The sequence below is a fragment of the Rhea americana genome, unplaced genomic scaffold, assembly GCF_003343005.1.
Source record: "Rhea americana isolate MKP2758 unplaced genomic scaffold, rheAme1 scaffold_240, whole genome shotgun sequence".
In the NCBI taxonomy this organism is placed as follows: domain Eukaryota; kingdom Metazoa; phylum Chordata; class Aves; order Rheiformes; family Rheidae; genus Rhea; species Rhea americana.
Window position 1 is genome coordinate 635,083 of NW_028186358.1, and position 23,796 is coordinate 658,878.

At 45.3% G+C, this 23,796-nt stretch overlaps 1 protein-coding gene across 1 annotated transcript in view; it reads right to left on the reverse strand.

The window, feature by feature from the left end:
* Positions 1-23,796, reverse strand: part of XKR6 (XK related 6) — a gene marked incomplete at its 5' end in the record, with an annotated part of 211,540 nt that overhangs the window by 22,478 nt on the left and 165,266 nt on the right. Inside the window, one exon of the mRNA XM_085306500.1 lies at positions 3,704-3,900. Within this exon, the coding sequence (XP_085162626.1) occupies positions 3,704-3,900 (197 nt within the window). The remainder of the gene's footprint in view (positions 1-3,703; positions 3,901-23,796) is intronic.

Sequence of the window (23,796 nt, forward strand, 5' to 3'; positions counted from 1 at the left end):
AACAGACGCCTYGGCAGGTTGAAGTGGGTTAAGGATAGTTTATTCTCCAAGAACTGAAGTGGATTATCTTCTAGGAGTAATTACGAAAGATCTGGATTTTTTTTTTTTTTTGGTAGTATTATGTTTTCTCCTAAAGACACAGTGTGATTTATATCTGAGTTACGTCAGGGAAGTCCGGTGGCAAGTGCCGTACAGAAATACAGAAATGGCCACCCTTTTATTGTATTACCTACAAAATCTCAGGGACAGTTATAGTGAGCAGGGGACAGAGCTGCATCTTCTTCTGTGTCCTGTCACTTCTTGCCTAATGCTAGACATCTAAACAGTATGTGTTTAGTTTAAATGCATTGTCTAGATTCCCTCTAGATTCTCTGGAGAAAGGTGCTGCTGGAGAGTGGGCATCTCATCTAACCTACTTTAGTACCTTTAGACACTGGCTGAKCCATGTTTTGGAGGCATCCTTCCTCCTCTCAAGTGACTCTGTTTCAGACTAACTGCCAGTTTCTCAGACAGCTGTAGTTGTAGACAAATTGTTTGCAAAGTGCCTGCATACGAAYACCAGCTCCTTACGCATATATATTCAAGAGCTCACGTAAACCCATTTGTCACAGTAGCCATAGAAGGGAGTATTGCAGCTCAGGCTGCGTGTAGCCTCAGAGTGCATCTTCCAGGCCACATCTGCTTGCCTGACTGAGTACACTGAGTTCTTACTTCCTTTTCGTGTGTGCTATTTTCTGCTCATCAGAGCCATCGGGCAACAGCAGCTAAGCAGGGATCTAGTTCGACTTGTATCAGTGATGTTATGAAGGAACAAATCCTGACCTTCATGAAAATTCAGGAGGAAAGCTATCTCAAACTTCACTGAGGTTGGGGCTTGACCGGAAATTCCAACTCTAGCACTTCTGCTGTTGGTGATGCTCAGACCACAAGGGAGATACTAGTTTTTAGGTGAGTAGACAACCACTTTCTTCATGTACCTGCACCTACTGAATGCTACTGAAAGTCACCGGAAGGAATTCCTACTTCACCTTAGGAGATACACAGTGGAAATAGTAGGTAGCAACAATGGCTGGTCTTCCACTATTTTGAAGGAAGCTTGGCCTTTGAGAAGAGGGGTGAGAGGTCTCTTTGCAGACACTGTCTCTTTGAAAGGAATCCTCTGTGTTTGAGTAAAGATCTCCAGTGGATTCACTCTTCTCACCTCAACAGCTACTCTAGCATGGGAACAAGGAGGAGAAAGTAAAACTTTCCAAAAGCCGTTCCAGTTACTCACTTTCCACAGCTTTTTAAATAGGACATGGAGACGTTAGTAGATACTTTTGCATAAGAGACTGGCTTAGCTTCCTGCAGGAGACTTGGGATTGCAGTCTTAATAGCAGGGGAAACGGGCTTAGGCGGATGTATACCATGGAAAATGGTAAATTAATCGTAAYCTAGGACTGACTGTGTCCACAAGGGACTGTGTGAACCAAATGGAAAAAGCCAGCACATTAGCAGGAGCTATACCTGGATTTATAAGCCCTGCTGTGGGCCAGTTTGCCAGTCTACATCTCCCAGTGATGTAGCCGATATTGTTTCTGTTTAGGGGCATAACTAATCTCTTCCTGTTCCATGTAACAAGTCATGATCATGTTGTCACAATGAACCAAAGGAGACCTGATTTTATTTTTAAACACAGCAACTTCCTAATAATATATATCTCTATGTCCTTTGGTTTCTGCCTGCTTCAAGGCAAAATCTTTGATGCTCCCTTTCATAACAGTTCCTCTCAGTATTTAATTTCCTTTGCATAATAATGTACTGGCCAGGAGGGGGAGGAAGACACATGCACTGAATTGGCATGGAGGAGCTCTAGGAAATCTTGCACCTGAGTCAGGAATGCTGAGCAAGCTCTCTGCTGCTTATATCCCTCGGCAGCATTTGCCGTCCACTCAGCACGGCCTGCTGCTCAGCAGGCAGCGTGAGGACGCACTACAGCAGCTCTGGTGCAAGCAGGGTGGAGGAAGAGAAAAGGTGCTTTGGGGACCCGGAGAGCCCAGCTGCTGGAGCGTGTCAGGGAAAGAGCCCTCCAGAGAGGCAGGTGCATCAGGCAGGGGTGTGTGCTGCCTTGGAAGAGAGCACAGCTTGTTCAGTTTGGTGGAGGAACGGAGGAACTGCATAGCTGAAGGAAGGGGGAAAAATGATGCAGCTTGTTCAGTGGATTAGGCAGCCATGCCTGGAAGTGGCAAACTGAAACAGTCACAGATTTTAAAGTCTAGAGGCTGTGTTGTCTGACTTCCTGGACAACAGAGGCCAGCAAACTTCACCTAGTGCTTCCTATGGYGAGTCCAACAATCTGCATAAGGCTCCAGCAAGCCTCCTAGGTTACGATATATATACTTCTGGTCGGGTTAACAGTAACTGTTAGAAGTAGCAGAAAAAAGGTACGGGCAAATGTGAGCAGTTCTAGTAGGACTTGTAGAAAATCTGTGTGATCATTGTTCCAGCAGCYTGGTGGTTTGGAGATCTTATGATGACAGATTTCAGAAGAGGACTGCATAAATAGGAGAAGGGAGGCCTCTAGAAACAGCTATGATTAACAACCCTAAGATTGGGAGGAAGGAAAGAGCAGTCCAAGCTCACTGATGCTCTTGCTGAGACTCATAGTGGTGACCTTGGTCCTGCAAGCAAATTTAACCCCGAAGAGCTACCTTGTTCCAACCCCACTGCCAGAAAACTCCTCAGTTAACCCAGACATGGCATGCCACAACCAAGTAGTCTTTGGGGAACATTATCTGAGTTTTAGTCCTTGTGTGTGGATTGAGCAGTTTCATCAGCTGATACCACTGTTGGTCCTTGGACAGGATGATTCCCCCTCAAGCTGGTGACCCTTAGGCCACCAGCTTGTCAGTGGGCATGGGTTTGGTACAACTGCCCATCCCAGGACTGGGACATGAGCATACGCCATCAGCTGTGATCTGTAGTTGGCCTGAATGCCTCTGCTCCAGAACATCACTGCAGCAAAGGATATAAGAATTGGAAAACTGGCCTCTATGGTCACTTCCAAGCTTCTGCTTGTCTACATATCTACCTTTTCTGAGACACCTGCATTAGAACATCTCTATCACTACACAGTCTCCTCCACTGCCTTCCCTTTCTCTTTTCTTGGACTTACTGAGAATCATGGTATCAATGATCAAGCTTTAATTCCTGAGTACTCTTTAAAAAYGGTCCTATAGCCTTTATCTATAAAACCAGGCCCTTCCATTACACTTTACACCGTTGAGCATTGCACAGGCATTGAACCTCACAACACAAATCCAAGTCTGGCCAATTTTATCATTCCACATATGTTTGGAGGGAAACTGAGGCAGAGGAGGATTGTGTTTGCTCAGTGTCAAGCAGCAGATGAATGCTGGCAACTTGCAGTAGTAATACAGAATGCCTGACTCCTCCTGATAATACCAGCATTTCTCTAAACTGGACGGGATTTGGAAGAGCTGAATCTCATATTTTGATTGATGGTGTTTTTCCTCAGCAGAATGAGCAGAAATTTACCAAGTGAATGCAGTGTGGAGCTGGAGTGAGATTTGTCCAAAGTGACAACCCCTGATGCAATAGGTTGCGCAGTATAGGTTAACAAAGCATCCATCGGCAGCTGAGCATACGGATCAGAGAGGGGAAGCCGGGAGGGTGGGGAGGGAAGTACAAGGGGACCACTTACATGGTAATGTTTCTGCACGGTTCTTTTGGATCATTATGCAGAGCTGTAGCACCAGTTGAGGGGCGCTCTCCAGGAAAGTTTCCAGGAGGCGCAACATATTTACGTCTGCATATTCATACATCATAGCCCAGTAGAAACGCCGCTGGTGTTCCTTCCGCCTCTGACTCTGGATCCCCAGGTACATGGTTCGTATATACCTACAGCAAAGAGAAGGAAAAAAACAAGTGTGAGGCTTTGGCTTGCTTCAAAAACCAAGGAGAACGGAGCTGCGGGTCAGGTGTATGGGGAGAGGAAGGCTGTATGGAGGAAAGGGAGTCTGGGAYGGACATAAGTGTCTCCTTGGCTCTAACATCATCTTCTCAGATTCCAGAATCTGAGAAGTTTGTATTGCAAGAGTGGGGAAACACCGACTTGCACCAAAACTCAAATGTTAAGTGTGGGAGCAGGGAATGCACACAAAACATTCGCACAAGAAGGCAACTTCCTCATTTCATTTTGTTGATCGGAAGAGGAGATGATACCTGCCGAATATTGGTCATAGCACTTGGTTGTGCTTTGACAGCTTATCTAAGCCACTTCAGCACTCTCCCAAGGAGCTCCCCTCATAGAGCTCAGTGATTGGACCCCCATTTCATCAAAGGCAGAGCAACGAAACACCACCTTCACCTTCAGTACATGCATGACTCATGAATGTGAAAGGCCACAACTTGCCACTGGCCTGCTATTGAGCCTGTGAGATTCTGTTGGAATAAGAGGAGGTGTCTTGTGCTCAGACAGCATAAGATCTGCTGGCTCCACTTCCACATCAGGTGTGCAAAGGGCCTGCAAACCTTATCCTGGGGACTTATTTCTGTTTAGTTACCTATTGGCCAAGCTTTGTAAAGGCAGATGACCAAGTCAGGGTAGCACAAAGTGCCTGTGTGTCATGAGACTAACGGAATTTAAGAAAGTAAGTATTTCCTAACAGCTCCTTCTGCAGTTCTTGCTGATACTAATGATACTAGGGCTCTCTTCCCTTCTTATCCTGAGCAGTAGTTGTAACCTTGTGCTCTGAAATTTTGGATGGGAATCATTTCATCTAATCTTGACCCTAGAACTGGTCATCTGAGTTAGTCAATGGAGAGAAACATCCSTTCCTGGGCCTGTTTGTCTGTCCCACCGCAAATGTCAGCATGAAGTGGGACATGGTGCCTTCTGGAGGTACTGGGAGGAATTCCCAGCCCTGATCCACAAAGTGAGGTCTCACCAAACTGATTAGAGCACTCCTTGTCCCTGGGGGGGAGGGGGATCAGACCTGACAGCAAGAAAGGAGAGGAAAGGATATAAGCATTGATAACTCCTACATCCCCGAAGTGTAGCCTGGGGACCAGGAACTGGGAGAGAAGCAGAAGTAGCTCTGTAAGTCCTGCCCTTTCACAGGCGCATTGTCCTTCCTTTCCGTTCACAACCACAGAAGACAAAAAAAAATCCCAAAAGAAGGAACAGAGGACACAAGAAATGACCCAGGAAAGCCACCAGATGGGGCTCGACACTCATGCAGCAGGCTCAACACTCAGGTAACTGCTCACACTCCACATTGGTGTGACAGACCTGGCAGAGCCTGAGCTGGGTAGAAATGCCCATGGAGTGACCTGTTAAATGCCCCACTAAGTGATATGGGAAACCYGTCTTCCCTTTGTGAGTACATGAAATGAAACGAACCTAATTTGTCCTGCCAGGCATAGCTGGGGACAGTGAGTCGTAATGACTTAAAGAGAAAGTAGAGAAAAGGTGCATGCAATTGGTTTTTATAGCATCAGAGATACTGAGCCACCGAAAACTAAAGGTGAGGGTGTCTATAAGGAGCTGTCCAAGTCTATTTTGGACAAAGACTGTTATCATCTCCCAGCTCTCTCCAGAGAGATATTCACCCAGCCCAAAAGTCTTGCATGGGCTCCCTCCCTTCCAGGAACCCACTCTCATTCCTCCTAGCACATGAAGCCTAAACTCCTTTGCTGAAGGTTAAACTGGTCATTTCTCATTTCAGCCATGGATAAGGAGAAGAATTTATTCCCTCCCTCTCTGCAGCAGTTTTTTACCTGTTTGTACATAGTTACCATGTAATTCCTCAGTTTCCTTTCCTCTAGACTAAAAAAAAAAATAAAATTTCTTTCAGTCTCTTCTCAGAGACCATGCCTCCCTGATCTCTGCTCTTCCATGTTACTGCCTCCCCAGCTATTTCTAGTTGGCGGTGTTTTTTAAGGCCATCTTTGCTTTTCTGAGCACTCCAGGTGCCGTTGGTGCCACTGGGCCACCTAAAAAGATTGAAGGGGGGAGAAACAAACAGAAGGGACCCCATGTTCTGCAATTTATTTATTTTTTGTTTGATCTCTAGGGATTCAGCACCATCCAAGCAGTTTAAACCAGTCCATTTCTAACTCACTACCATGAGAAAAGATGCAACCTGTTCATGAAGGCAACACACATAAAAGAACATAAAAATGAACTGGACTAACGTGTGCCCTGGATCCTGCCTCCATCAGCAGCCAGAAGAACAGCAATAACAGTAACAACATCTAAGTTTCTTGGCTGTTGAGCCCACGGCCTTTTACTGATGAAAGTCAGCTACATTATCTCCATTCCAAAGATGGGGAAACCAAGGTACAGATAGCCAAAAGGACTCTCCTCTAAGTTCTCTAAACTGGTGAATAGCCAAATCCAGGTCTCTTAGTGCTAACTCAGTCCTCAAACTACCACAAGACAAACCCCACGGGCAGAGTGCCCTCTCTACCACCTAATGTTCCTGCACCCAAGACAGATGTATTTCCTGGATATGGTAAGACCCTACCATGCTCAGTTTGATACACTGGAAGATTTGGTAGGACATATCTGTCCCTATCCAGGTACCAAGCAGGACTGTGACCTCTGGAGTCCCTTGGCATGATTTTGGCCTGAAATATCACAATCAACTATCACAGCCATCCGAATGAACGAAATGGCTCCAAGGACCATGTGCAGCAGGAGGGAAATGATTTTTCCCCTGGCCCTATCTCTTTCCCAGCTTTAACCTGTCCCTCTTGCATAGCACCCCTTGCATTTTGCCCCTGGAAAAGAGAGAAAACTCAGCGTTTTCTCTCTTTTCCAGGGGCAAAATGCAGGATTCTCATCCAGGAGGATTCTGCTGTCATCCAGGAGGTACACTCTGGGCTGCTGTACGCAGGCTCTGCTCTTCGGCAGTGCCAGACCGGGAACAGAACCTGAGTCTCCCATGTGGCCTGTGCTGGCAAGCCACTCAGCCCACAGCCAGGATATGACACACCAAGAAATTTATATTATTTATTTATCTTTTTGCTCCACGCAAAAATACGTTTAGCATCCTTCAAACTCAAATCTGACAAAAAGAGGAGGTCAGAAGTAAAACCCATTTCTCCTTGACTCCAATCAGTCAGGTAGTTTTCAGCAGGGAAAATGCTAGAGTAACAGGAAAATAGCAGTATTTCTACCTGGCAGGCTAGGTAACAACCACTAAAAACTTGTTTAATTAATCAATATAAAATTTCACCCAGCTGTAACATTGCTAATACTTATTTCCAAACGGGAAAGTACAGCACTGGTGTAAGCAGTTTTATTCCAGTATATCAGCACCTTCCTTAGGGTATTTTATTTGCTTGAGGGTTTTTTCCCTACTTTTACTAGCCCTGGTTAAAGGCAGACAAACTCTGAGGAAAAAAAAAATCAATGTCATTTCACCTGAAATTTGTTGTTCTCGGTCAAGCTGGTAACAAACAGGAGTCTATAATTAGACTTTCAAATCCATATTCAGCCCTGATCTTCAATCTATAGCAACACGACGCTTCCTCTTATATCAGTGAAAGCCATTCACTGCTCTGTGCTTTTGAAAAGCAGTCTAATTTATTTATTTAAGAGCTTAATTTGGATACAGGAACCTAACTTTGGACTCTTGTTCTCTGAATGCTAGTTATTTTTATATAGGAGTGTGTGCATTTGTGTGTATGCGTGTATTTTTAGTTCCAAGTCCCATCATGGCTTCAAGAGATATAACTAATTTGGGGTTGGGGGGGCTTAAGGGGTGATTTTTTTTTAAATACACAGAGGGCTGGCTGTTCCCTTCCTTCTGGCAGTGTTCCCAGAATTCCTGTTGGCATAATTAGCCTCACGCTTATTTACTACGTATGTCGCAGTAGCACACAAACTGTGTGGGGTAAAGGCACTGCTGTTCTGCGCCAAAGCACTTTTTTAAGGAGCCAAAGTGATTGACTGCAGAAATTTGGTCAAATAATCTTTGGGGAGAACATCAGGTTACCTCGAGGAGGAAGAAAAGGAGCAGCTCCTACTGCAGAAAGCAAAAGCAAGAACAAAAATAAAAACCTAAGAGCTACAGAAAACAATGGTTGACGTGGATGACCAAGTGTGCTCAGCTGTCTCACTGAGGGCTGCAGCAGAAACATCCAGAGAAATTATGGAGTCAAAGGCTCTGTCTATACCATTAAATAAAACGGGTCAATGATGAGCCTTTCTCCTTGACCGGCTGGCAAGACTTGTATCCTCGTGGTAACTTCTCTTCCCACTCCAACTCAGTGAGTACRCCCATTCAGGCTGGCCTTGGCCAAAACTGCCAGGGACTGTGCTGACAATTTAACAGTGTGGACTATCGCAGGACGGTGCTGGTGCTTTGGCACCACTCRGTTTATAGAGGTGGCTCTGAATATCACCAGCAGAAAGCGTAGGAGGATGCCTTAGGCAACATGTTGGCTTGAAACAAAGAGGATGCTGATATACAACAAGGTTGCAGGAGCATGATAAAGCGTATCAGCCCAGGAACTGACGGCTATGGGCTGTGTTTTGTGGGAAGTATAGTACTGGCATCCTGTTCCACACAACCAAAAGATGCCCAAGGTCAGCAATCTCAGAGTAYACCCATCATAGTAAATGAAAGATGTGGATAAATTTCTCTTCCCTTGAGGCCAACTAGTCCAGATTGATCATAGAATTAAATTCTGTCATCCTCCAAAACCAGGTATCTGCCTTCAAATGTATACTAGGGATGAYCTCTGGTCCTGCTCAGTTCTGAACCATGCTCAGGAATCATTTGGGAGAGCGCTAGTCAGCCAAGTTGTTCATCACACTAATGATAYAGCAGCACGAAGAAGTTAAAGTGCCCTCATCCAGGCCTTTAAACTGTCCAATTTACTAGTGTATGTATATATATGTTTATGTAGAAAGACGGAAAGGAAGATGGAAAGACTTGTGGCACTCAAATCACTCCCAGCAGCCTCACTTTGGGAATCTTTATTTGGCCAAGAGCTACCAAGCCTACTGCTGTTAGAAAGGTCATTGCAGCTGCCAGAGAACCAAGCCCTGGCTTGAAAAACAGGAGAGCTTGTTCAGCCTGCCAAGTAAGRAACAGACCTCTAGGGAAGTTAGATGCTCAGGAAGTTAACTCTGTTGAGTAGGCTGCAGTCTTTGGCTCAGTAGGATTTATTAGGACCAGAGAAGGGGGGGGGGTGACAAGTACATGTATCCTTCCCCAAGACTGGTTAAGAGCAGATATAAGCCATGCAAGAACGGGCAGGAGTCCAAGTTCTTGCYTGAGTCCTTGCAATCAATGCAGAAACTCTGTTCATAGACCAGCCTGGCTTACAGCCTGCGCCCAGGAGCCTTCCCTTCTTGCCAGCATCTCCTTAGACTCCTTTAGTTCTCTCCAGATACCTGTCCTTTGCCTTGACTCTACAAAACCATGGTTATGCCCTTGTGTCATGCACTGTATTGAGGGACACCATCTTCCTCACCAACCTGCAGCATCAACTTCCTCCCTGGTACTCATGGGAGAAGGAAAAGTGGAACGGGGTGGGTTATTCAGCTGGCAATTCAYTCTCCTGCCATCTCATCCACCGGCGCTGCTGCCTGGATGGGGCCATCGTCCTTATGTCTCTTTGCGGTGAGCACAGGGTGTTTACAGATTAAAAGCCTACTCCTTGGAAGAGAGGAAATGAGGACGTGTGTAACCACTTGGCTGGAAGGCTTGAAACGGAGGCTGCCTGAACGCACCCTTAAAACGAGGTTATGTAAGGCCAGATCTCAGCTGGAGTGAGTTGGCATCCACAGGGCTTTAGCAATTTACATCAGCTGAGGCTTTGGCCCACTTTTTTAATTTTAACGAATTATTTTCATTCTAATGGGTATAAAAGGAATATAAGATTCAGTGTGTAAGCAACAGAGCAACATGCAAGTAAAATGTTGTCTATTAAAAAAAACAAAATCAAAGTTACCATCACAATTAACATGCTCAATATCAACATTTGTTAGAAATTTTTTTCTTTAGGATAATGTTGCCAGTTAGCAATAAGAACTAACAGATGGATAATTACTGTTCCTTGTTTGAGTATCAAAGTAGCATCTATGGGCCCCATCCAGGTGATGATATACCATGGCCTTGTTGGGCTGCTTCCACAGCACTAAACTCCTCCAGAACAAGATTCCTGCATCCAAACTGCCTATGAGGAATGGTTCCTGGCCTGTGCTAACCCCTGAATGGCACACAGGAATTGTTTGGGCCATTGCTAGTCACCTTGGGCAAAAAACAAGCTGGAGACTGGGCTAACAGTGTAGCAGTGTGGAGGATGGAGTTGCTGCTCTGGCCCTGCTCAGCTCCCTTGTCTGGATATACCCCATAGTGACTGGACACATTCAGGGAGCATCACTCCACTGGTRAACATTAAACACAATAGTCCAACTTAGGAAGTCTCAAAATCTCTAATTATCAGGAGCCAGGGGCCAAACTGGGAAGGATGACCTGTCATCTCAGAAGCAAGCAAGGACACTTTAAATCCTCTCATTGGACTGAGTGCGCAGTGCCCAAAGCCTTCCCTCAATCTAGCCTCCTCATAGGTCATCCCAACTACACAGATAAAATTTCTCATGATTTTGGAGGCTTTCATCTGGACCCTGATTTTCAGAATCAGAATTATAAGGGTTTTCTGAAATCTTTTCACTTTCAGCATTTCTTGATGTGGTTTATACCCAAGAATGAATAAATTGTAACAAGAAGTGTGTTCATCAAGTATTTCAATCCTTCTACCTTGCAATGTCTTTCCTCTCCTGCCTAGGAAATGTGCTTCAGTGTTCAACTACCATTCATTTAGCTAATTGCTTCTATCAGCACCTGTTAAACAATTAATAATCTTCAGCCCACGTCTTGCTTATTTAAGGAGAATGTCGCTAAGTGCAAAACAAGTTTGTTCAACGCTTTATAGACCCTTAAAAAGCTTAAATTCATGGCATGAGATAATTCATCAGCTCTATAGACCAGTAAATTATGGAGGACACTGTCTTTCTTGGGATAYAGAGTTGATCGTTACCTCAGTTCCAAACCTGGAACTCCAACAGGACACTTTTACCACCTTCTAATTAATCACAGCATCAATGTGGTCCACGATCAGGCTTAAGAGCTGATTGCACCCAACTAGATTATGTAATACTCAATGCAATGCTACATCAAGGTTAGAAAAATGGCTTACGTGGTCTATATTAGCACTTTTGAGTTAAACTGTACATCAATCTGCTGACCTCAATCTGTGTTCATGTTCTCTAGCAGCCACAAGCTCCTTGTCTATCCCACTCCTCATCTTCATTTCAAACTTGGTATTAGTTTGTTATTTCCTTATTTCTGCAGGAAAAATTCTTTTTGAATGCGATTTTAAGATGCATTAGACAAGATCTGTTTCCTTTAAAATCAAAAAGTCAAGTCAAATTTTTTGAAAATCCCTAGTTCATAGAGATGATCACCACCACATTAGAGAAAATACCTGCCTACATGTGAATTCAAAATCCTATTCTTTAAAAGTTTACATTTGAGTAAGACGATTCATGAATGTACATTCATTTTAGAAAGTCTTGTTTTTTTGAGAAATACTATTTGCAACTGAATTATCTACTAGAAAGAATGATAGTGCCAGTTTTCTGCTGTGTAGGAGAAACTGTAATCATTTTGTATTTCAAGCCAGTTTAAGGCTGCTTTAAAACACAGATTGCTTTACTATACAGMGACCGTGAAAAATACATCTGACTTATTTTGTGAAACACACATTGAAGAGAATCAAATCATAGAGTCACAGAATAATTCAGGTTGGAAAGGACCTCCAAGGGTCTCTGAACCAAATCCCCCCTCAAAGTTTAGTCATGGCCTTGTGCAGTTGAGTTTTAAAAATCTCCAAGGATGGAGACTCCACAACCTCTCAGGGCAACTTGTTCCAGCACTTAACCATAATCATTGCAGAAATGATTTTCATCATGASATCATTTTCACCGTTGAAAGAAAGCCTACACGTCAACTCCTCCTTGGAAAGAGTCAATTTCATCAAATACTTCGTGAGAGACAATAAAACCATGATGCTATAAGATYTTTAGGATCTGATTCCCATAGTTGTGATGTTTGCATGCTGATTTAACTTGGTGCTGATTTTGTGGGAGCTCTGATACAAAGCAAAGAGCTGTGATTGATAGTTTCAGAGTAATGTTCCAAGCTCCTCTGCAGGAAATTATTTCTCTGGTTGCAATGCCAGTGGAATCAGACATGTACCTATATAGCCTCCACTGGGTTGTCGTTCATGGTCTTTGTTCAATCTCCTTTTCACTAGTGGTTTAAGCAGATATTTGCAACTATGAGATCAAACTCATAGTCTCGATCATGAGATCAAAGGTAGAGCTGCAGGTGTGCATTTTGTTCTGCTCTCAGATAAGAGGTCCATAACCTCCAACAGACACGTGGGGTAGAAAACTGGGGCAAGGGCATCACTGCAGCTAAGTCTGCTGGAGGCTAAAATGGCACATACCGGTAATGTTCATTCTGGGAAGTGATTCAGGAATCCATCTTTGTGACTATTCTCTTTTCCTAGTTGTAGAACGCTTTTTTCTGGCTGACTCACTGGCTCAAAGGTCACAATCAAAAGAAGGGAAACAGAGCATATGGAACTGATAGTCCTAAATAGCCCCACTTTCTCACACTAATTTGTCAAACTTTCCCAAATTTGTATTGTTATTGATATATCCATGCTTAGCCAAGCATAAGAACCTGGCCAATAATTCTTTATTTGCAAATATATCCATGACTGTGTCATTGGCATATTCATTATAGACACAATTTTGCAAGCTGTTGTGCCCGGGCAGTCTCACTTTGCATCCCCGTGGGCTATGGGGCTTCCCTGGATATGCAACAGCTTGCAGCCTTTTTCCAGATCTTCACTTGGTAAATCAATACAGCATCAGAGAACAGCTCTGAGCGGGAACTGTTACAGTTTCAACACAGGCTTGTAGAGATCATGTTTATGTTTTTACTTGTCAGTTATTTCATGAAGTCTACAGCCCTAAAAAAGAAGAAAAACAAAGACCTCTTCAACACTACGGGATGAAAACTCTTTTTTGGTTTTAATGCGGAAAGCATCTTCTATGTTGTGTAAAGGAGCAGGATGGGTAGCAGTGGCTGCCTGAGAGGGCATCAAAGCGATAGGTACTGTAGAGATATGTCACAACATCTATCACATGTGGGATGTACTCACACCCTAGGACTGAGCCAGTCATGRCTTTTTCATGGATTCCCCCCAAATTAGTTATGAATACTTAGCAGAAGGACTGGAGCTTATTTTACACACATTTATTTACTTAAATTGTATTCAGGCACTAGTGCTGTCGCCTCTAGCAAAACCTTCTGTTTTAAATSAAAGCTGTTAAATAGCTTTACACAGAAAGAAAGAAGTTGAACTCAGACTGAATTTTTACTTGAGGTATGTTTGAACTAACATGGTTTGATGTCAGGGCTTTCCTTCTGGAAACCAAAGTGGTCCTAGTCCAATAAGCCTTGTAGGAACAGGTGTAGCTGAAGATCTTGAAAGTAAGTAGAGGTCTTTTGATTGACTTATCTGACCCTGGCTTCAATCAAGGGAAGTTTCAGGACAAATCCAGGGAAATATCTGAGGGCTCCAGAAATGTGTGTATTCTAGGATATGATACTACAGAGACACATATGAATAGTCCTTTGCTCTCTCTGTAGAGATGGGTACAGTGTTACAGCACTTAATCTGGTCTTGAGAGGTGATTTGACATCACATGGACTTGCTGGAACCACAAGGACTCTCAAGGCATGACATGTTTGCATTGCTTTGGGAGGCCAGGAGAAGACAGGAACATGTCCTCATCTCCTCTTGGCTCTCAGCAAGCCTCAAGGATCCCTCGAGGAATGATGCAGCATAGTAGAAAGGAAAGCAAYGTCTTTAGCTGGTCATGAGTTCACTGGAACTGGAGAGATACTGCAGTGGTTTTCTCTTCTATGAGCTTTGCATTTCCTGGGCAATATTTCACAAACTGGTTTGGGGTAACAGCCCCAAATATCTGAACAGGAACAGCAGGTAGACTGGGGTTTAAAATTTCAGAAGCAGACATGAAAAGGGACTGAAGAACCCCGGGGCCAAAGAGGAACAGGACTGGGAGCTGGTCCCCCTCCACTAGAAGGAAATGTTTCCTATTTCTAGGCTCTGGCTGCTGGGAGAAACAGACTATGGCACACAACTTCTTTTCCTTCAAATAGCAAAAGGCAATTGTACCTTTGTTGTACACCGACGCCACTGGTGCTAGAGAGTGTGGAGCATGGGACATTGAGAGGGTAAGCRCAGTGGTAGTGTGACTGGAGGAAGGAAGACTTTTGCTGTAGCATCTGCACTAAAACAACTTTTGCTCCTGTCTTAGCACCACGTTGCTAAGCTCTGCCAACTATGGGATTTGAACGAACGGCCAAGAAATTTCAAGAGCATGATGGCTACATCCCAGCACAAATCCTGAAAAGTTGGGCCTGAAGCCTGAGATCAYAGAATAGTATTTACAGTATTTAGAGCATATTCTCTCTCCCTGGCCATCAAGGTCATTGATGCTAAAGTAGGACTCAAAGTCACTGGACAAGATTTTCCCATATAACAAAGCCCTCCTCTCTTAAGCCACCTGGGATGTCCATGGCTTTGCAGAAGAGAAGGCAGATGTACCAGGATAGACTGTCTGTAAGCAAAGGGGGATTCTCTACCAAAGTTTTTTTTTAACACTATGCTAGAAAAACACCTGTCAGGAGGAGTTTAGAGGGAGAGAAGCCTGACTAGGAAAGCAGGGCTTATTCTTGAGGACTTGGTGATGCTGAAAAGCATCACCGCCTGGCTGTGGAGCACCCACGGTCAGTCATACACTGGCTGCTGGCTGAGTCTGGCTTGCAGGAGGGAAAGATCAGTCCATAAAGAAAGCAYGAGTGTAATGAGAGTTCTCCTCACTTCTTGCATCCCCTTCCTGGCACAYGCCACTGCAGAGTCTGAACTCCCCTGGGGCCAGTGAAAACCTCTGGGCACTGCTCAGCAGTGACTGGAAACGCTGGAGTTTGCCCCAGCCTTGTAAAGGGCCATGATGGACCTGGGATTATTCTCTGAGCATCACATCCCCAAGTTGTCTGTGCAGCATAGGTCAAAGGCATCCCTGGAGCAAGCCTCTTGATGCAGCAGCTTTATGCAAGGGATGAGACTGTCTCCTTCGTTTTGCCATCCATTTGAGAAAAAGGAGCTAAAAATTGGGTGAGCGCCTGTGAAATCCTGGAAGAACGGCCTCAGATCCCAGCTATTTTTAGTTTTGCAGAAGCTGTGCATACATTAGTGAAAGCCTGCCTTTCTCTCTGGGCACACACAGCTCTGTGAGAAATCAAAAGCCTTCCTTCTAGCATGCCAAGAAAGAGTTTAACCCTTCTTGTCTCACTGCAATCAGCCCTGTSCAGGCCAACCATACCTTCAAATGGACCTTGACAGGGACCAGAAAGATCTTCATGGACATTTTGGCTCTAGATACTTCAATGAAAAATTAGGAGTCTTTGCCCCATGGCCCATATCTCCTTATATCTGGCTGTGGAAACAGGGATTTTTGTTGTCTGAGGGCAGGAAGGAAGCTCTTCTGTTACCATGTGGGGATTGGAAAGATCCTCCAGGGCAGAATCASCATTTGACTCGCTTCACCACCAGCTTTTCTTAGGAAAGGCTCACGCTTTGGGCTGAGAGGAGCATGGAGGACTTCATAACATTTGCAGGACCCAAAAGTTGGGATTTGATGCTCTAGTTCTAATGTCCCATCATGATGGCCAAACTGTGTGACATTCATAAACTTGTATGGATTGCCTAGGATACATATACCATGAGGTGCCAAACCATAACCTATGATCTTCTAGCCATGCAGCCCTCTGGGAAACAAGACATCAGTCTCAGATAGGCTGCTTAAATGCTTGGCAGGGGATCTCAGCCATACGCAAGCTCCCCTTCTTCCCACTGGCTCTGTCTCCACTGGTCCAGACACATTACAGTGTGAAAACCATTGCTCCCACAAGGAGCCCAGCAGAGGACTATGGACATGCAGCTCAGGTCAGCCAATGGAAAGGAACAGGGTACCTCAGTTCCTCTGGAGCACATGGCAAAACTATGGATGACGGGTGCATACAGAAGTARGAGATCACAAGCTTGTGGAAACGTACAATGCATTTCAACATAGTATTAAAAAATGATTGCAATGTTTATGTCTTAGATATTTCCTTCACAAAATGATAAAAAGCAATAGCTATATGAGGTGTACTCATCCGATCTCTTCACACCCACAGTGCACGTCAACTCTGTTGCCCATGCACTTTAACATTTTCCAACTCTTTAATATTTATTACCTCTGCCGCTTTGTATTACTCATCAGCTATTCCTGGCCAGAGGAAATGTACTGGCGGGTTCTGAAGCGTGTACATACTCCGTTCTTTAAGGGGGTTACAAGTAGAGCAGCAGTCTTGCACACATACACACGCATAGGCACTGCATAGCATTTGGGCGTCACAGTTTCCTCTGGCTTTTGAGACACTGGGTTCAAGAGAATCAAAGAAGTCCAATCATCCCCCAAAAGTGGCTGAACTGCTTTTCAGAAGCCAGCAGGACATAAGAAGCCATTAGGAGAGGAGACGCAGTGCTTTTAGAAGGTATAGGGGTCCTTACCTCAGGGTATCTGTGCTGATCCCTGCGTAAACACCCCTTTCCCTCTCAGCATGCTCAGGAAATTCAGGTGAGCATCATTCTCTGCTTTACTTGCAGTTATTTTGCAAGTGTCCTCCTATGCCCGTGATTAACCACAAATCTGCCAGTGGCCAATCTACTTGCAGTATCTCTTCCAGCTACTGGAGGCTCAGGGACTCCCAGTAAGGATAAAATATAAAGCCGTAAGTCAAGCTATGTAGGAGCCTATGGGTGGCTGCACTTGCAGCTGTGTCATTTAATAGGTGACTCCTGATTAAAACTGACTGTAAATAACATGACAAAGAGGGCTACTTTCTAATAGTTATGTTCAGGACAGGAAGTAGCTCAGATATGGTTTTACAGTATTTCTTTATTTTTTTTTCTTTTCTYCTACTAATTTAAAAGCTTTCTGCTTGGAGCTAATAAAATTGCGACCACCTGACTACAGCTTCTCTCCACCACTCTCCAGGCACAGCTGAGTCTTCTCTCTGCAAAGCACACGTGCCAATGGACAGTTTATCCAAGTGACACAAATGCAGTCACAGGATCTTTCTACCAGCCGAGTGAACAGCATCTGGGCTGCGAGGTATGAGATCCTGGAGCTCTGCCCTAGGGACTGATGTTCATGCACAGTTAGTCGCAGAAATGGAGGCAGAGAGGTTAAGTGACTTTCCCCAAGCTAGGGAGGAAAATTGGGGTGGAGGTGGTATTTTTCACTTCAAGGGGTCCTTGTCTCCCTGTCCCTGCTAGAACGGCTCCTTGTCTCCTTTCAGAAGGAAAGTGCCTAACACAAATGAAAATAAATCCTTTTCTTTTCACAGACATCCTTTTGACCTCCTGCTACTCAGAATACTTCCCCAGACCAATCAGGTGCTGCTCACATGCTAGCTACAGCCCATGCAGCTGTCTTGCACTGCGTGGAGGATGTTTGCAGTAACATTGACTATTGCAAATGCTCAGACGGGATACATACCAGAAACACAATAAATTGCAGAAYGCATTGATCTAGACATGACTCAAGAGTCACCACTGAATAATCTCTTTAGACACCTTCCTCTGGCTGAGCCCAGGCAGAGCTTCTGCTCTGAYCAGCAAAGCAGCAGAGACCTCTTCCATCTTGCACTCCTCCAGGGGAAGGCCAGTTTAAACGACACGTGGATGTTATTGATTTCTGTAATGAATGAATGGATTTTCCTCTTCTGTACTCATGCCCCCTTCCTCTCCAGTGGAATAATTTAGCACCTCTGTCATTTAAAGCCCAAATGCCTCTCCCAAGTGCAAACATGCAGCATTTCCCTGTTGGTGTTACTGCTATCTCCAAGGCCCTGGCCTGGCCTCCTCCATTTTTCTTCTGCTTCTGACTTTGCAGAGCATTGCTTCTTGTGATAACACAGGCCATGGAGAGAAGATTTCATCTAGCGTGGTAAGGCAAGGAACCTAGGCAATGGAGAACACAGTTCTTCTTCACAAGAAGGACATATGTGGCCAAAGAGGTTTGGTAASCTCAGGCTGTGTGTTGGATGCTGCAGAATTAGTTGAGAAAGTTAGTACAGCTGCCTGTTGGGATGGACCCAGAAGAGTTTCCAGTACTCCACAGATATGTTGACCCTGCCCTTGAGGAGCTGAAAGAAGTATAGCTAGGTTTTTGCAGTCATGGGTCAAAGCAAATGCCCAGTACGTTGGAGTCAGCTCAAAAGCAAAAGGATTTCAGCTACTAGGAGTCTCACTGCTAGCCTAAAATGTCCTTTCTCTCTGCCTTCCCCAGCTCTCTGTTTCTTACCTGAAGCACTGCAGCTAGCCTCCTGTTTTGAGACCTTGCTCTTTCCATCTGCCCATGTCAAATGCAAGTGAGCTGGCCACCCTGAGACTCACTGCTCAGCTGCCTTCATTCACAGGCATACTGCACCACAGCTAAGGGATGTGCCCACTAGCATGCACAGGTTCAGAAGAGCCCTTTTGTAGGTACACTCCCCAGATGCAGCCTGACACTGCTGCATTTTCCCCTACAAACTCTGACTTTCACATGAGTTAGGACCTCAGACATCATAGGACGTACTACGTGCTACCATTTGCAAAGAAGACATTTGAGAGACCCACCAATAGAAACCAGTTTGAACAGGCTCTGAGAGATGCCCTGACAATAGCACTGAGACAACAGAGCTAAACAACCCATCTACCGTGTTAGGGAGCTGGGATTTAATATAACCCTCCATTAAAAAATTCCAAATCTGTTTCAGGTTGCCACTCTACCACCCTACTTTCACTCCAAAGTTAAGCTCTGATGAGTTAAAAAGACGTAGCTTCTTCACRTGACTCTGAGAATATTGGCCCAGAATGTAAATCCCCCAAATCCCAGTCTAAAATTTTGGTCATTTAAGTCCTGTAGGCAGGTAGGCACCCACCGCTGTAGTCTCAAAGTGGGCAGACACAGGAGACCCTGTCCAATATCAGTTACAGGCCTAAGCCCCAAAAGATTCATAACTTCCCCTTCCACTCCCACATCTGCAGCATGCTGTTCCAAGTGCTGGCCCAGAGCTCAGCACCCAAACAGGAACATTCACCATGCCCCTCTCCTTCCATCCTGTAAAGCCCCTTTGTGAGCTCAAATCCCCTCTCTGCCAGATGCGAAGGAAGGGCTTGACCTTGGCTGTTGAATGTCGCGGGTGAACTCATTAAACACCATGAGCCAACCTAGGAAATGAGGCTCTCAGTTTCCCCTGTTGAGGCTGTTGTGCTGGATATCTAACACTCGAATAGTTCTGGAGACACAGCAGCGTGTCAGAAAGACTCTTGTCTGCTGGCACGAAGGGTTGCTTGGAAAGGAGAACATGCAGGTCCAATTCCCTGCAGCAGGAAATGCTTCCTCAGTTACAGAGTGGATCAGTGCCAGCGGGCAGGATTACGAACACTGTGTCATGTGGACACTCTTTTGAAAAGGGGATGCTGCAAGCTTGAGTCAGCTCCAGGCTAAGCAGGGAACTGAGACTCAGTCTTCTACCCTCTGCCTGCACACCCTGCCTCTTGAGGTGACAGCTAAAGGCAGAACACTGATCCTATGTCTTTTAAAGTAGCTTTGTGAATTAATCACTTTTTTGCCTTTGCTTTCCTCAGAGGACCTTTTGCTCTGGGCTGTGTGGAATATTTTGCGTCAAATGAAGCCAGATCCTTGGATTCTGCATTCTGGCAAGCTTTTCCCCCTCCCACACCGACATAATTGCWGAGCCTCTGGAGTAGCCTTACATGTGGTAGGAGTTTTACTCCTGCCATTTGCAGCTCTTTGCTGAAGCTCTAGCTCACGTGTCTAAAGACTCTCCCTGGAGCCACAGAGGCAGAGATCTGGAYGCAGGTCTCCATGACCCATGTTTCCTTTCTTACACCAGTTGTCTAAAACCTATCATCTTGGTTCTATCTTTTATCAATGGAGAGAGAGAGAGAGAGAGGCAGATTTCCAAAAGGCCATTTATCCCATCCCAAGATAAGTGTCTATAACACCTCCTACAGATTTCCTATCTCCTTCCCTTGACTACAAAAGGGTCCAGACAACTAGCTGAGATTTGATGGCTGATGCCAGATGTCTCCCATCTCCTTGGCACCAATTTGATATCATATGTGTCTCACCTCCTTGCCAGCATTTTGATATGCCATTTGGGGATTCATGTGCGCTGGATGCAATATACTTCCCCATTGAAAAGATTTAGGGACAGGGAGACCAGGGCTGTACCAGGGACTATGCTAATGTCTGGGAAAGGATTTTCTGATGGGAAATAAAGCTCATACTTCAATTGAATGTATTCCCCTTTGATAGATAGAGGAGGAGATCCCAGAGCTGGTTGGGAGATACGCAGTTTCGTTGTTCCAGCCATCTCCTACTCCAGCCTTGTTTTTCTTTGTGGAGCAAATATATGCCCTTGGAAAGATGACAAACTCTATGAATGGCTCTTCACTCCCTGCCCCATAGCTTCTGGATCCCCTCTTAAGTTTTCCCCCATGAACAGGAGTAGATTTACCTTGCACTGAAAGACCCCATGGAGGACAATTGCACACACAGTCCCCCAGCTGGCTTCTCCAAGGTATCCCTAAAGAAGCTGAAGACCAGGGACAAGACTCACAGGACCATTTCAGAAAGTACCCAAGACTTTCACAGACTACTGGCRGGCAGGACACAAGGCCTGCAGAAGATCTGTGCCCCTCTGGACCCCATATGGATGCAAGATGGGATAGTCACGGGCATCTCAAATGGCACTTGGCACCCAGGTGTGGACAACTGAACTGAGCTCCTGGATCTCAGCTCAGAGGAAGACTTTCTAAAACAGCAGGCCTCCAAMTAAGGCAAGCAAATCCACCTTGGCTCAAACAAGAAAGCAAGCTCTCTTCACCCCTATGCCTTTTTTTTTCTCAGTCCAGCCTTTACCCCTTRAAGACTCACCCAGTTTATTTGTCTTATGCCTGGAGGTCTTTCCCTCTCTGGCTCCTGCCACCCACTGCATGCATAGGCTGGAAAAAACCTTATTGTTAGACTGACAGCAGACTTTGCATGTCCCCAGAAGCCACAACCACTGGGACCTTCTGTTCTTTCAGCCTTCAGGGCTGCTAGTCCTCCTGTCACCAGCAATGCCCTTTGACCAAGATGTCATTCTTCAATGCTTAGAAAAGAGAAGCAGCATGTAAAGCAGGTTTTGGAGCTTGCAGCTTTGATCTGGGTAGGCTTGTAGACACCAGGGAGTGATACATAAGTGGAATACATCCCTCTGAACTGTTTGTTTTTTAAGGTAGCAAATGGAGAAGGTTGAGAAGTGAGAGGGAGCAGGACAGCAGTCATGCRCTACGGCCAAGACATCATCCCCAAAGCTTTTGCTTTGGTATTGGAACAGCCCTACAAGTAAGTACAACATATTTTGACTTTTTTCCCCCTGAGGATTAGTGATCAGTTCTGTARGAAGCCAAATAATATTTATACTAATTATTCACAACGAGTTTCTTGTCTTCCAATCTTCCACCCCACAATAAAGTTATTCTTAAATAGCCTTTCCCCCKCTTTCCCATTCAACCAGTCCTTCTGATCACCATTTTTCTGATGCTTCATTCTAGCAAGAGGTAACTTGTTCGTGGCTGCACTGCAAGGTTGAGAAACCTGGGCACAGAACCCAGGAGTCCTGGCTTTTAGGTATATCACTGCTATTTATATTATAGCAATGATAAAAGGCTTCTGCTGGGATCAGAGTTTGATTGTACTGAGTACAGTTCATACACATAGTAAGAGACAGTTCTTGCCCTAAAGGATTTACAATTTAAACTGACAAGGACAGAAACACAGCAAAGGAAAGGATGTGTTATTAACAGCAGGGGACTGAGGCACCAAGAGATGCAATAAATTGCCTGCGGTCACAGAGGGAGCTTGTGGAAGAGCCAGAACCTGACCCGCGATTTCTCACCTACGCTTCCTTGCCTCAGCCGTCAGAGAAGGTGCACGCTAGGAATCCGGGCGAGCTGGGAACTCTGCGGTTGTTTTCACYGAGATCCAGACCTGGCCTCTTACCCTGTCCCCTCTGAGCCCTGCTAGGTGACTCAGGGCTGGGGGTGACAGCGGCGTCACTGCCCCCATGGAGATGAGGGGCCCTGGGGTCACCAGCGTGCAGCCGCGAGCCTGACTCAGCTGAGACACTCACACAGGGCTGGGATTACTGAGAGCAAGAGCTCAGAGAGACAGATTCGGGGGATGATGAGGACCTTCTTGGGTTCTGCCCAATTTTCCCCTATTGCCGTGGGCTGCTTTCTCCTCCAAGAGCGAAAGAGATCTCTGCAGTGGCTGGAAGCTGCTTATGCCATTTAGTGCAGTAGATGTTATAGGAAAACAAAGCACTACTAAAGCATCTGGCTGCAGTAAAGCTGATAAATGACTCCACACACTSCAAGTATTCCTCCCTTTTATTCTGTTCTCCTAGGAAATTTTCTACAACGCAGAGAGAAAGATGTTGGGAGGTTTGATCAGGCTTTGCTGTGACCTGAGCTCTGGACAGGCTTAGCAGCCAACTCGGCCTCACCAGGGCAAGCTGGAAACACCGAGGCGAGCCCAAGCAGGATCCTCACCAGGCACTCGATGGAGAAACAGCCACGGAGAAATGGATACTCAGAACGTCGGAGCATGACCAGGAGAAAACGGCCCCAGCATGAGTAAATGAGCTGCTGCGCTAAATGACCAAGTTTCTTTCAGAAAGGAGAGAATATAGCTGCTTCTGGGAAAACTGCACTGATGGACTGAACAGRCAGGGCAAGCACTGGAGTGCTGTAATCTGTGCTGTTAAGCTATTAGTGTGGTCCTGGCACAGGATTTGGCCTGAGCTAGTTAATCTCCCCCACAGAGATTTCCCAGATACAGCCCGGGAGCAAGGATGGGTCAGGGTTTATTCCCAGGAAAAAGTGTATTTAGCCACCCTGCTTTGAGGGATGAGAGGTAATGATACAGATGTGTCCAGCCCATGTCAGCTGGTCTTAGGAACAGAGAATGGGCACTGGCACCCTTTCATTTACAAACAGAGAATGTAATCTTTTGGGGTAAAACCTCAGGATTCCAGCCTATAGCGCCGGCCTCAGCTATTTTGTTTTTTTCCTCCATAACAGCCATGTTTTTCATTGAAATGATGGAACATTGTTCATTGCTCGTGGTGGAAAATGGCAGGCTCTGCTGTGAGAACTGCACGGTGATTATTCAGTTGGCTCAGGATAAAACACAAGTGGGGTTCGATAGACTATCCTCCTCAATTATTCTTTCAGTCACAAATCCATTCACTAAGAGGTGAATCCCCTACACCTTCACCAACACTCACAGGTATACTCAGTAAAAAATGAAATTTCTTGGAAGTCCTGTTCTAAATARATCTTGGAGTCACCACCCACTCTCATAATTGTAAGCACTGGGAGGGTTAAAAAAAAATGCAGCCTTTATAAACCAGCCCAGGTACTTCTCCTACTGACTGGGAAGAAAGAAATGTGAAACTGTAATCACTTTTCTTCAKAAACATCTGCAAGCAGGCAAGGTAC